At 60.3% G+C, this 12,094-nt stretch overlaps 1 protein-coding gene across 1 annotated transcript; it reads right to left on the bottom strand.

Moving 5' to 3' along the window:
* Positions 1-3,270: 3,270 nt before the first annotated feature.
* Positions 3,271-12,092, bottom strand: UBE2Q1 (ubiquitin conjugating enzyme E2Q family member 1; the record flags this gene model as incomplete). Its single annotated transcript, XM_014961233.1, has 13 exons — positions 3,271-3,697; positions 4,323-4,389; positions 4,549-4,644; positions 4,835-4,883; positions 5,257-5,315; positions 5,416-5,506; positions 6,022-6,082; positions 6,551-6,635; positions 7,155-7,295; positions 10,112-10,162; positions 10,491-10,595; positions 10,895-10,999; positions 12,069-12,092. Coding segments are annotated over 13 exons (966 nt in total), but the record flags the coding sequence as incomplete, so codon positions are not given.
* Between the last annotated feature and the right edge of the window lie 2 nt (positions 12,093-12,094).

Below are 12,094 nucleotides of genomic sequence, written 5' to 3'. Positions count from 1 at the left end.
CCGGCGGATCCAGACCCCGGTTTATGTTCTCCCCAGCCCCCCTGAAATCCACCCCCCCCACACAGGGGGAGGAGAACCCCGCGCGTGGATGAGGCTGAGCCTCTTGTAACGGTTTAACCAACTTCCACCGGGCCCCCTTACGGGCACAGGCCCCGGTGGGGGCGACGCGGTTCCGGGCCTGGTCGCCCCCGAGGCGGCCCCGGCGCTTGGCCCCCTCCCGCTGAGCTACTTCCGCCCCGTCGGCGGAAGCGGCGGGTGTGTGCCGCTCTGGGCGGCGGGGCGGAGCGGTCTCGGTGGTGGTGGGGGGGCGGAGCGTTCTCGGTGGCGGGGCGGGGCCCAGCGCTCAGTGCGGGGCGGCGGCGGCGGCGGGACGGGACGGGACGGGACGGAGCCGGAGGGGCCGGAGGGGGCGGTGGGGCCGGCGCTTCCCGCCCAGATCCGGAGGGGGCGGCCCCGGGGGACGGCGCGGCACCGGCCGGGCGGGCGGCCACCGGCCCCGACGGCTTCGGGGAGCCCCGGCCCCGTCCTCCCCGGGCAGAGGGTCTCCATCCGGCGGCTGCCGCGGGATCCGTGGTTCCCCCGAGAGCGGTGGGGCGGGAGGGGGGTCCCGACCCGGTGGGGCTGGGAGACCGCAGGGCCCCACCAGGCTGATGGCACAAGGGGGCTTGACCCTTTGCATGGACCCCACAGACAGCCCCCGGGCGGGGACCCCTATGGCCGGACCCCACCACCATCAGGAGACCCTCAGCATCCCTCTTCAGCCACGTACGCCCCTCCCCCGCCGTGTACAGCCCCCACGGGTGAGAGCACGGCCCCCCCACGCTCGGTGCCGCCGCTGTGGTTCACACCACCCCGGTGAAGACCTACTTCTGCCGGTTGTACCCACACCTTGTCGGAAAACCCCGGCCGAGCCCAGCGACTTGGCTTCCTGCTGGGTTGTGGGGAGCCTGGGGGGGCCCTCACCGACCCATTTTCAAGAACACAACACATTTGCAGGTAAAGATGTGTCCTCTCCCTCCCCCAGCCCCTGCCAGGGCAGGATGTGGGGCTCCTCCTGTTTGCAGGGGCTGGAGAATGTCCCCAGGGACCATGGAGGGGGGGTCCTGCTGCAGCGAGGGGTCACTGGGAGAACAGACCCTGACCCAGCAGGGACGGCTGGTGCCCAGCACCGTGCCCACCCCCGGGTGCAGGGGGGGTACTGGGGTACACTGGGCAGCCTCAGGCAGCAGCGTGGGGTCACCGGTGGTGCTGTAGGAAGTGGTGGCAGTTTCCTCGAGGGCGCTGCCGGGCAGGATGCTCCTGGCGGTGCCGAGGCGCCGCTGCCAGGCTGGCACCCGAACGGGTGCCGGGATCTTGGCCGGCTCCAGCTTCGCCTTCTCGAGGCCAAGAAAAACTCTGTGCCTCCGCCAGCAGGCTTGGGTGCTAGTGAATGTGAGAGGTGTCGATTCATTTTCTTTCCCTGGCAGATTTAAATCCCCCTTTAATCTTTCCGGGGGCCTCAACAGCAGGACAGACAGACAGACAGACAGAAGGATGGGCAGCGCCATCTCAGTGGCTTCGTGCTGCAGTGGCTGTTCCTGGCGGCGCAGCATCCACGCACCTCCTTTGGGAAGCGTGTCCCGTCCCCGTCCCCGTCGGCTCGCACCGGGGAAGGCGGTGGGAGCAGTGACAGATGGCACCACACGTCTGCTTCCCCGAGAAGCCAGAACAGGAGCCGCGGCGGGGCCGGGCGCTGAGCCCCGCCGGGAGCGGGCTGGATCCCAGTGCTCAGGCAGGTGAGAACAGACGGGGACAGCGGGCGCCTGCCAGACACCAGCGAGGGCTGTTCCTGCCTCGACGCCCCCCAGGTCGGCATCCAAATGGTGGAGGCTCCTGCAGGGACCCTCCTGCTGATCTCAGCCCAGAAACCTGCCAGGATTTGGGATGGTGTGTGCCATGAGCTCTCCCAACCAACTCAGCGTACCCCAACCCGACGCCATCGCTGGGGTCACCCAACAGCAACACCACAAGCTTTTAAAACCTTCATGAAACCTGTTTCACCCTCCTCCCCAGCAAGTTCCTCGGTGCTAATTGAACTGAAGAGCCAGGAGCAGGGCTGGGTGGGGCTCAGGACCCCCCCGGGTGCTGGTGAGGGGTGGAGGAGCAGAGCACAGGGCAGGGATGGACACTCAGCATCACAAACCTTCCCGTCCTTCAGCACAGCTCTTCAAAACAGTCCCTGGGCGAGGCTGGAGCTGCTCTTGCAGCTCAGTAATCCCTCTCCTACAGCATCTTTTTATTCCGAGGCTGGGAGCAGGACAAGGCCTGAGGAGGGGAACAGCTGCTGGAGGAGATAACGGACTTCTGAGGCCCTTTGATTTTCTAATAACTTTTATTCAAACACAGTGCATTAATACTGATGGTCTGGCTTTGACAGCGATGAGTCAGCTCTGCCCTCCAGCCGAGGACACGGCCCCAGAAGTTAGAGGAGCTCCAACACCCAAATCTCCTTCGGGAGCGAGCCGGAGAATCTGAGCGAAGAACAGGGACTGAAGCAACAGGACAGGAGCACAGCACGGGCTCGGCCTCAGCCCCGCAGCGCTGAGCTGAGTAGGAACGACAGCTTGAGGAGGAAAAGTGAAATCAAACCCTGCAGAAGCAGCCCCTTGCTGCAGGAGAGAGTCCTGGGCAGGGATGAGGGCGGTGATGACCCCAGCATGGCCCGTGTTCCCCGTCCTCCTGCAGCAGCCTCCATCCACAGTGCGGCCCTTACAGACACCTTCCCCCTTCCACATGGGGAGAGACGGGCCAAGGGCTCCAGCTCTGGGTTTGGCACAGCCGAGGCCCCGCTCATCCCTCACTGCTTGGCAAGACACTGTGGAGAAGCTCAGGGCAAGAGCCGGCAGCCCCAGGGTGAGTCTCATCCACAGCAGGACACGGGAAAGGCTCCCAGATCCTCCCCGCGCCGCGTCCGGAGGCAGGAGTTTGCAGTTTATAGAGAGAAAAGTCTCTTCTTGCTCAAGGGGAGAAGGGGATGAAGCCCTGGCTCCCTGGTTGCCAAAAAAAAGAAGGGTTTTCTTCTTCTTCCAAGACAGGGGGGTTTGCAGCCAAGCACCCAAGGGGTTGGGGCTGTTCCTGTGCCCCCCACCTCTAGGGCAGCCCCTCAGCTCCATCCAGCGCCCGGCGCAGCATCGGGGCAGGAGCTGCAGCCCCGCGGCAGAGGGGTTTGCTGCTGCTGCTGCGGGGAACCGTCCACTTGGAAAAAAAAAAAGTAATAGTCAGACCAGCATCTTCAAATTAACAAACTGTAATTTTTCTCCAAAGATACATTTTCCATACACATCCATCATACACTGTAACAAAAAAAAGCAGTGTACATGAAATAAGAAAATAAATTAAATCCATAGCATAGGTAAGGAGGACGCTCTAGACTGGAGTAGAGTCGAAAGTTTCCAGCGATACAAGAGGCTCAAAAGTTTGTTTTAACAAGAATGCCTGCTAGCAAGGGTCCAGCAAGTGTTTCAGGTCAGTCCAACTGCTTAAACAGTTTTATTTAGAGTTTTTAAACAGCCGTTATTGTCCTGCAACAGGCAGAGCTATTACATCCTGGGAGAAAGCCAAGAGGCGTCGTTAAGATCCAAGTAGAACATCCAGAAGATAATCAGGTTGGTCCCGCAGCATCCGTGCTAGCCGTCCTCCTTGGGCGGCGTGTACCAGCCTGGAAGGAGAAGAGAGAGAGCTGTGAGGGGGGGGGGCAACGGGGGGGCCACGAATCCATGGCTGGAAAAGCAGCAGCACAAGCAACGCCGAGTCCCACTTGGGAAGGGCCACGTCTCCCGGATTACTGGGAGGCTTTTTCTCTTCCCAGGACCACCCCAGGGTGACACGCTGTCGCTACCCAGAGCTAAAGGAGCCCAGGGTGGCCAGTGGGAAGGGCAGAGGGATGCTGCAGCCCCACACTCCACGTTAGACAGCAGCTGCCACTGCTCACTGCTGCCTCGCTCCAGGTCATCCCTGCACGTGGGGCAGGAAAAGCTCAAGCAGCTCCTTGAGATCCTCAGCCTGGGACAGCCCGGAGCAGCGAGGGGAAAGGCAGGTCCTCTCAGAGCAGATTTAGATTGGATCTTTGGAACAAGTTCTTTACTGTGAGGGTGGTGGAGCACTGGAACAGGTTGCCCAGGGAGGTAATTGAGGCCCCTTCCCTGGAGATATTCAAGGTGAGGCTCGATGGGGCAACCTGGTCTGGTTGGGGGTGTCCCTGCTGACTGCGGGGGGTGGGATGAGATGACCTTTGGAGGTCCCTCCCGGCCCAGACCATTCTATGATTCTCCCCCAGCACTCACCATTTTTCTCGTGGATCTGAACCAGGGACTTGTAGGACTGCTGTGCCCTTGTCAGGCTGTACTGATTCTGCAAGGGAAGACGGGGTGACAGTCAGTCTGGCTGGAGCCCGGCGCGAGCTGCCCCACAGGTCTTCCCCACACCAACCGCGCTGCCGGAGCCGGCTCATCTGCCTCCCTCCCACCACCGACCTCCCCCCAGGTTCTCTTACCCCGGCCGAGCCCCCACCTTATTGGCTCCAAATTGTACTCGTGCTTTCCCTTTCACCAGAGTCGCGCTGATCTGCATGATCACCGACTCGATGGAGTACGCGCTGCTCCAGCCCTGAGGGAGAGAGTCAAAGGCAGTGAGGGCAGTGCCAGGGGGGCAAAGAGACCCCCCCCCGACTCTGGGGCAAAGCCACAGCGGGCAGCCGCCAACCCGGATCCTGCCACCAGCCAGCCCCAGGCAGTGGGAACACACAGCACGGGAGGCTGAAGCCCCCGCTGAGCCCCACGGAGCCACCGGTACCCACCTGCTTTGTAAGTAGCTCCATGCAGATGGCACCGCCACCCAGAACATACCTTGGGGGAGGAATCGGGCAAAGTTACGTCAAAGATGGGCACGGCCTCCCCCACCCACTGCTCCAGAGGTGAGCACTGCTCTGAGGAGCTCTCAGCCCTCCCACCCCCCAAAAAATCCACCACCCACATCCCTGGAAGTGTTTAAGGCCAGGCTGGATGGGGCTTTGAGTGGGAGGTGTCCCTGCCCAGGGCAGGGGGGTTGGAACTTGATGATCTTTAAGGTCCCTTCCAACTCCAACGGTTCTAGGATATGTGCTTCCTGGGGGAGCTACTACAAACGTGGACCAGGAATAACGGGACCGCGCAGCGCTGTGGGTGAACTCTGAGTGAAAACCACGGCAGGAAGCAGCGCTGGAGACAAACAGCTACTTACCCCCCTGACAGCACCGGGGACACGACCCTTACGAACGGTGGATCAAAAGGAAAGTTATCCTGGAACGAGAGGAGGGAAGCAAAGCCGCTGAGAAACCTCTTCTCTGAAGACCCACTGCAGCAGCGTATCTCCAGGAGGGGGAAGCACGAGAAGCCTTACTTTAAAGGAGAAGTTTAGGAGGATGAAATCTGTTCCTTCTTTCTCTTTGAGGATCTGGAGATCATTGTGCAAAGCGCTATCCTCGTCAACCCTGCCAAAGGAAAACCCCAGAGGGTCAGAGTCGAGGTTGTGCACCTCAAATCCGCCACGCTCACGGCCCCCGAACCCCGCAGCCACCGTACCTGCGCACCCGAGCCGCCACGGGGCCCTGGGGCTCTCACCCAGAGGGCAGCGACAGCACGGGCTGTCAGCATTCTGCTCCTGGTGTGCAGAGAAGACCATCACACCCTCTTTGCATGCTGCCAGCTTAAAAATAAAGACTGCCTGGCCCCAGGAAAAGGCAGCAGTGGTGTCTGGAGGGTGTGAAAGCTCAGGGTTTTGTCTGATGCACCTCTTCCAGGACTCTAGGAACAGCAGACAGACTTGCAGAGCCCCCAGATTATCTCATCTTTCTCTGGACATGTCATCTCCTTTCAGCAGGAGACAGCAAGCGAGCTGCCCAAGAGAGGCTAAGCCAAGGTCTGTCCGGTGCTCCCTGCCCTGCCCACTGCCCCTCTGGCTCACAGGGACCACCACAACTGCACAATCCCAAGCTGTGCCACCTACTTCAGGAGTTTGACGTTCCAATCGTACAGGCTGTCGTTCACGAGTTCAACTGCATAGTATCCTGCAAGGAGGAGAAGCAGGGTGTCACCACGGGGCAGACTGAACACAGGGGGTGAGGTACTGCAGGATTCCAAACCCCCTCGACCCACCAGCACCCCCTCAGCCTGACACAGAACGCCCCCAAAATCAGCAGTTATCCAGAAGGACCATCCTGAGGGCAGCACAATCCTACGATTGCTCTTTCCCAAGCCCCTGGGCTCGGGAAAGGGGTAGGAGCACCTCGAAGCCAGACAATCCTCCCACCCACTGCACGCTCCTCACTTCCCTCCAGCACCGGCAGGGCCCAGAGCTGGTACAGCAGTTTTGCTTGCTCTTGACAGAGCCACAACAAGGCCAGAGATCCTCTCCTCAGCTGAGCAGAACAGCTCTAAGGCCCATTGGGTGCCACCCAGAACAATGAGGAAAACCCCAGCATGAGCAGAGGGGCAGCAGCCCCCTCTCCCTGGAGCCCCCCGCCCCCAGCACTTACCGCCCTTGAAACTTGGTGATCGGTAAATATCCCTGAGCTCCTTCATTAGCCGGTCGGTGGCCTGCACAGACCCAGACACTGCACCCTGCGAGGAATTTGGGAGGAGGGAAGTTGCAGTTACACTGTGCCCACCACGGCCATCGCTCTACGACTCCCACACCCAAGCTAGAACTCCCCTCCAGCCCTGAAACCTGACCTTACCGTGTCCCTCACCTCTGTCTTCCCCTTCCCCTGCCCCAAATACGCCACCCCAGGCCTCTGTGCCCTGTCACCCGCCTGAGAATCTCAGCCTGGGAGTACAAAAGCACAACCCCACTGGCCACCTCCACGGCCCAAAGTGAGGTGCAGCCCCGGGGAGCAGAGGGGAACCCCAGATCTCACTGCAGGGCAGCTGCCCCATGTAGCACCAACACCCTGGGGACACCCGAGGCCCACACTTACTTCCCTGAGCTGCAGAGGCAGTTCACAAACTCCCCTGCATCAGCCCCCGAGAGCCACCACTGTTCCTCTGGCCCTTTGCTTTAGGACCAGCAGGCGCCTCCATCGCTCTCGCCCTCAGCTCCCTCTGCTTCCCCAACCCCCCCGCCCGCCGGGCGACACGTACATTTAAGTAATCTTGCCTCTGGTTCTTTTTTATTTTCTCTAAAATGGCCAGGTTTTCCTTCCCAATGCCTTCATCCTCTGTCTTCTTCCCGTCTGCTGGCTCTTCCTCTTTCATTTCATAGTGGTCCAAGTCCTCGGTGTCCTGGGGAGGGCAGAGCAGAGTTAGCAGGAGATGTGCCCCCGCTCCCCCCTGCTCTGAGCACTGCAGACAGAACCTGCCCTGAAACCAGGAAGGTTCAACTCTCCCTCCCCAGGAATTCCCAAGCCCTGATCTGAGGCACAAAGGGGGTGGAAGACTCTGGGCAAACTCAGGGAAGAAGTTTTGGGCCCCGGGTCACTGCCACCCTCCTGTGCCAAAGCCAGCAGGCAGAGTGGCACAATTCTCTTCCCAGAATCAAACTGGGCTCGTACAGGCTCTTTGTTCAGTGGGTTCCTCCCTGACGAGCCCCACACCTGTTTATAATTAGCCATTAATTTTACACTCCTGAACGAGCCCCACGTAACAAAGGGCACTGCATCTCGGCCGGCACAAGGCGCAGGCAGCCCCGCGCCACGTTTCTGGAGAGCAGGAGCAAAACACAGACTCTCACAGTGCTGCTGGGCCACACGGTCACCCCTTCACCACCAAAAACCCAGCACAGACACAGGTCTGTGAGAAGAGACCCTCAGAGACAAGGTGCAGCAGCGTGGGACATTTTCCCCTCAAAAAGAGGCGTCGTTTTGGGGTGTTTCTGGAAGCTTTTAGTAAATCAGCTCTTCACCACACATCACCCTCCCAATGCTCTCCCCCACCCCGACGGAGGCTCTGCCCCTCATCCCTTCCCACAACAACACTCCTCAGGCTGATGTGGGCCAGACCCCGATGTTAATAACCATTAAAAACCAGTCAGAGCAATCAGGGGCACCGCAGAGGTCTCTCCCCACGCACGCACGGCGTGGAAGCTGCCTGCAAAGGGCTGTGGGTACGCACGGCTCCAGCGCCGGTACTAAATCCTCCAAACCCATGTTTACTTCCGCCTCCCCAGGCTGCCTGCTGCCATCCTGGGTGAGCAACATTTTTGGAAGGGCTTTGACATTTTTAGCCCGTTACAGGGGAAAATAGCTCCTCCTAGAAAATCCCTTCGAGTGGATTAACCTGCATCAAGCATCTCCGCACCAGGGCAGGGCTCTGCTGCTCCGCTCTTCTCCCACGGCCCGACAAATCCAGCTGCTCAGCCAGAAACCTCTGCTCCCAGCAGGAGCCCTGTCCCCGCTCAGCGACGCGAGGAGGGGGAATGCTGAAGCCTGAGGGTGAGCACTCATCTCCTGAGGATTCCTTTTCCAGCCCACAGGAGTGCGAGGACTCGCACATCACAAATGTGCCACGAAGCAGCGAGTCTGCAGACACACGAGGTTACGCTGGTACCAGTTTAAGCCTCCTCCTTTTCTCCTGGGACCCCAGCAAAGGCCGGCCTTGATTTAGCAAGTGATTAACTTTGCTACGAGAATCATAGAATCACAGAATGATACAGGGTTGGAAGGGACCTCTGGAGATCATCTAGTCCACCCCCCTGCCAAAGCAGGTCCACCCAGAGCAGGTCCCACAGGAACGTGTCCAGGTGAGGTTTGAATGTCTCCAGAGAAGGAGACTCCACCACCTCCCTGGGCAGCCTCTGCCAGGGCTCTGCCACCCTCACAGGAAAGAAGTTCCTCCTCATGTTTAGGTGCAACTTCTTATGTTCAAGTTTGTGCCCATTTCTTCTTGTCCTGTCCCTGGGCACCACTGGAAAAAGCCTGGCCCCGTCCTCCTGACACCCACCCTTGAAGTATTTATAAGCGTTGATCAGATCCCCCCTCAGCCTTCTCTTCTCTGGACTCAAAAGCCCCAAGTCCCTCAGCCTTTCCTCCCAAGAGAGATGCTCCAGGCCCCTCAGCATCTTTGCAGCCCTCTGCTGTCCCCTCTCCAGCAGTTCCCTGTCCTTCTGGAACTGGGGAGCCCAGAACTGGTCCCAGTGCTCCAGCTGGGGCCTCCCCAGGGCAGAGCAGAGGGGCAGGATGACCTCCCTCCACCTGCTGCTCACACTCTTCCTGATGCCCCCCAGGATGCCATTGGCCTTCTTGGCCACAGGAGCACATTGTCAGCTCATGGTCATCCTATGGTCCACCACGACTTCCAGGTCTTTCTCCTCAGAGCTGCTCTCCAGCAGGTCAGCCCCCATTATCATTACTATTATCATTACTATTACTATTATTATTACTATTATTAAAACCCCAAGTGCCAGGCAGGCTGCTGTGGAGTGACCTGCCCCCCAGGCTCTGTGGAGCCGCTGCCTGTGACTCTCACACCCCGGGAGAAGCGTGTGAGGCATCGCTAAACATCACCATGGAGATTCAAAAGATTATTCCACCCACTTCTAGCGATCTCCAAACCGCAAACCAAACAACCGAAGCCTGTGGGTTTTGCAGCATGATATTCTCAGCCTGCAGTGAAGTATGGCTGCCTCTGCTGCTCCTGCCAATTAGCTCACTCGCACTCTCAACCATCCTACCTAATCCTCTCTGTGGGACTCCCATTTTCACGGCGTGATTTCCCCGCCAGCAACGGCAACTCGGAAATCCCATCACTCGTGAGCAAACTTCAGGCTCTAGAGCAGAGGAGCAGCAGAGGAGAGAGAAACTGTCCAAGGGGCCCTGCTCTCAGCCTGTCTGCTCGCCTTTGGAAGCCACAGCTACATCTCTTGGCTGCTGCGGTTTGCGAACACATGACTCCCACCCCTGGCTCAGGACCCGGGGCCCCAGCAGCAAAACTCTGATAACAATCTAGTCCTCGAGTCCAACAGCAGGCAAAGAGCCGGCTCTTCCCTGTCTGGACTCCAGGGGCTCCTCCCAGACACAATCCAGTGCCCTTGCACCTTTCAGAGGGCACCTCCCTGCACTCAGCTCTTCACCGTACTTCCTCGTGAGTGAGGTGGCACTTACCTCTGGCATTTCTTCATCTTCCTCTTCAGAGGACACCTCTTCCTGTGTGCTCTGCAGAGACAAAAGCAGAGATGAAGATGGCACAGTCAGCATCCCGGAGCAATGCTCTCCGGCATTCCCAGACACTTCTGAGGTGAAGTTAAACAGGGATTTACAAGCAGAACCAAGTTAAAAGCAGAGCAAAGCCAAGAAACCTTTATAGGAAACTACATCAGAGCAACTAAACAGCACCGAGGGCCAACGGACCCACCCCAGGGAGAGGAGATCAACACCCCCCCTGCTGCGCTCCTTCTTTGGGGGTCAGGGAGCCTCAGCCTCTAAAGCAAAGTCCAGGGAACTTGTTTTATGGACTTGGAAAGTCTCCACCTGAGTCACTTACCGGTTCTGCCGGCAGAGGCTGGTCCAACATTTCAACATCTGGATGTTGGGGGAGGTTGTAGAGTTTGCACAGGTCAGAGATTATTCGCTTCAGGTGCTGCAAGAGCTGTCGGAGAGCAGAGAAGTGTGAGAGGAGCACAGGGACCCACACGCCGAGCCAAGCCTCAGCTGTCCCCAGCGCTGACACGAGCGAGCAAAAGTCCAGCAGCCACCCCAGCAGTGACAGGCACAGGGGGGGACTCACACCCCGGCATCACACTCCAGAGAAGCCAGAGCCGCTCATCCCCAGCTTCCTGAGCCCTTATGGGGCCAGACGTGCCCCTCGCCTTGGGTGGCAGTGGGGATTGGACCTTCCCCAAGCAGCCAGCCTCTGGCCTCCCCTCTCCCCAGGCAGCGCGCTCTCACCAGCGTATTTCCTTTCCTGACTTCCACCAGCCTCTCCAGGATAGCGGCCAGGTTCGGATCATCCGACTCCACAGACCATATCGGGGGAACAGCTGGATAAGCCTCCTGGGGAGAAGGAGAAGGTGCCATTTGAGCCGCTGCAGCTGCCCCCGTCCCACTGTCACAGCCGGTGGGGAGCAGAGCAGGAGCCGGGCAGGACGGGGAACCGCAGCCCCCACGTCTCCCACAAACGGATCCCCCCAGAGATCAGAGCAGCCCATGAGCCACGGCCTCCACCCTCCAGGCTGCTCCCAGGGCCGAGGGCAAACCAAAGCCCAGGTCTGGCTCAGCTCTGTGCCGCCTCCCCCCAGCCCAAGAGAGCAGGAGGGAACAGGCAGTGTGGTGACATTTTGGCTACCCCTTTGGTCTCCAGGGACTTTTGGGGTAAGAACACAGTTAAGGCAGGACACTGAGGGCATTTCACGCTGCCCTACGTGCCTCCTGCCCCACCAGCTCTGGACCAGAAGCGATGGAGGAGAAGCAGGGCCAGAGACTGAGCGCATTTAATCCAGGCCAAGGCCGCTGACACCGCTCCCCAGTCACCCCTAAAAAATCCCAGACGCCGGGGGCTCTCCCCGCTCCGCTGCTCCTCGCCTGGAGCCACAACATCAGCTGTGCCTCGGCCACCCGAGCTGGGACCTGCACCCCACTGCCAACCGACCCACAACCAGGACCCCCTAAAACCCAGGCCAGGATGAGCCAGAGCGGAGGCGAAGAGTGGGGTGTTGGGGTGCCACTGCTCGGGGCCACCAGGGACCCCCCCAAAACCCTCCCGAGGAGGCACAGAGGGTGCCCGGGGGGAGGAAGGGGCGCCTGGGGGGACACAGGCAGCTCCCCCCTCCTCCCTCGGGGATGCAGCTCCCGGGTTCGTTCCGCTGGGAGACACTTCCCGGTGAGGGGAGCCCCGCGGAGCCCGGGGGCCGAGCACCCCGCTCACACGGGCACGGGGGGTGGGGGGGGGCAGCTCCCCCCGCTCCCCGCAGCCCAGCTCGCCCCAAGGCCGGGCCGCGGCCACCCGAGAGCTAGCGGCGCCGACCGGCTCCTGGGGCCGGGGTGGCCTCCGGGTCCCAGGGCCGCCCCCGCAGCCAGGGCCCACGGCACCGGGCCGGTGTCCCCGGCGCCCCCCGGGCCTCACCGTGATGTTGCAGTGGATGCGGACGG

Source organism: Calidris pugnax, unplaced genomic scaffold (assembly GCF_001431845.1).
Source record: "Calidris pugnax isolate Ruff unplaced genomic scaffold, ASM143184v1 scaffold371, whole genome shotgun sequence".
NCBI classification, from domain to species: domain Eukaryota; kingdom Metazoa; phylum Chordata; class Aves; order Charadriiformes; family Scolopacidae; genus Calidris; species Calidris pugnax.
This window is presented reverse-complemented; position numbering and strand designations above follow the sequence as displayed.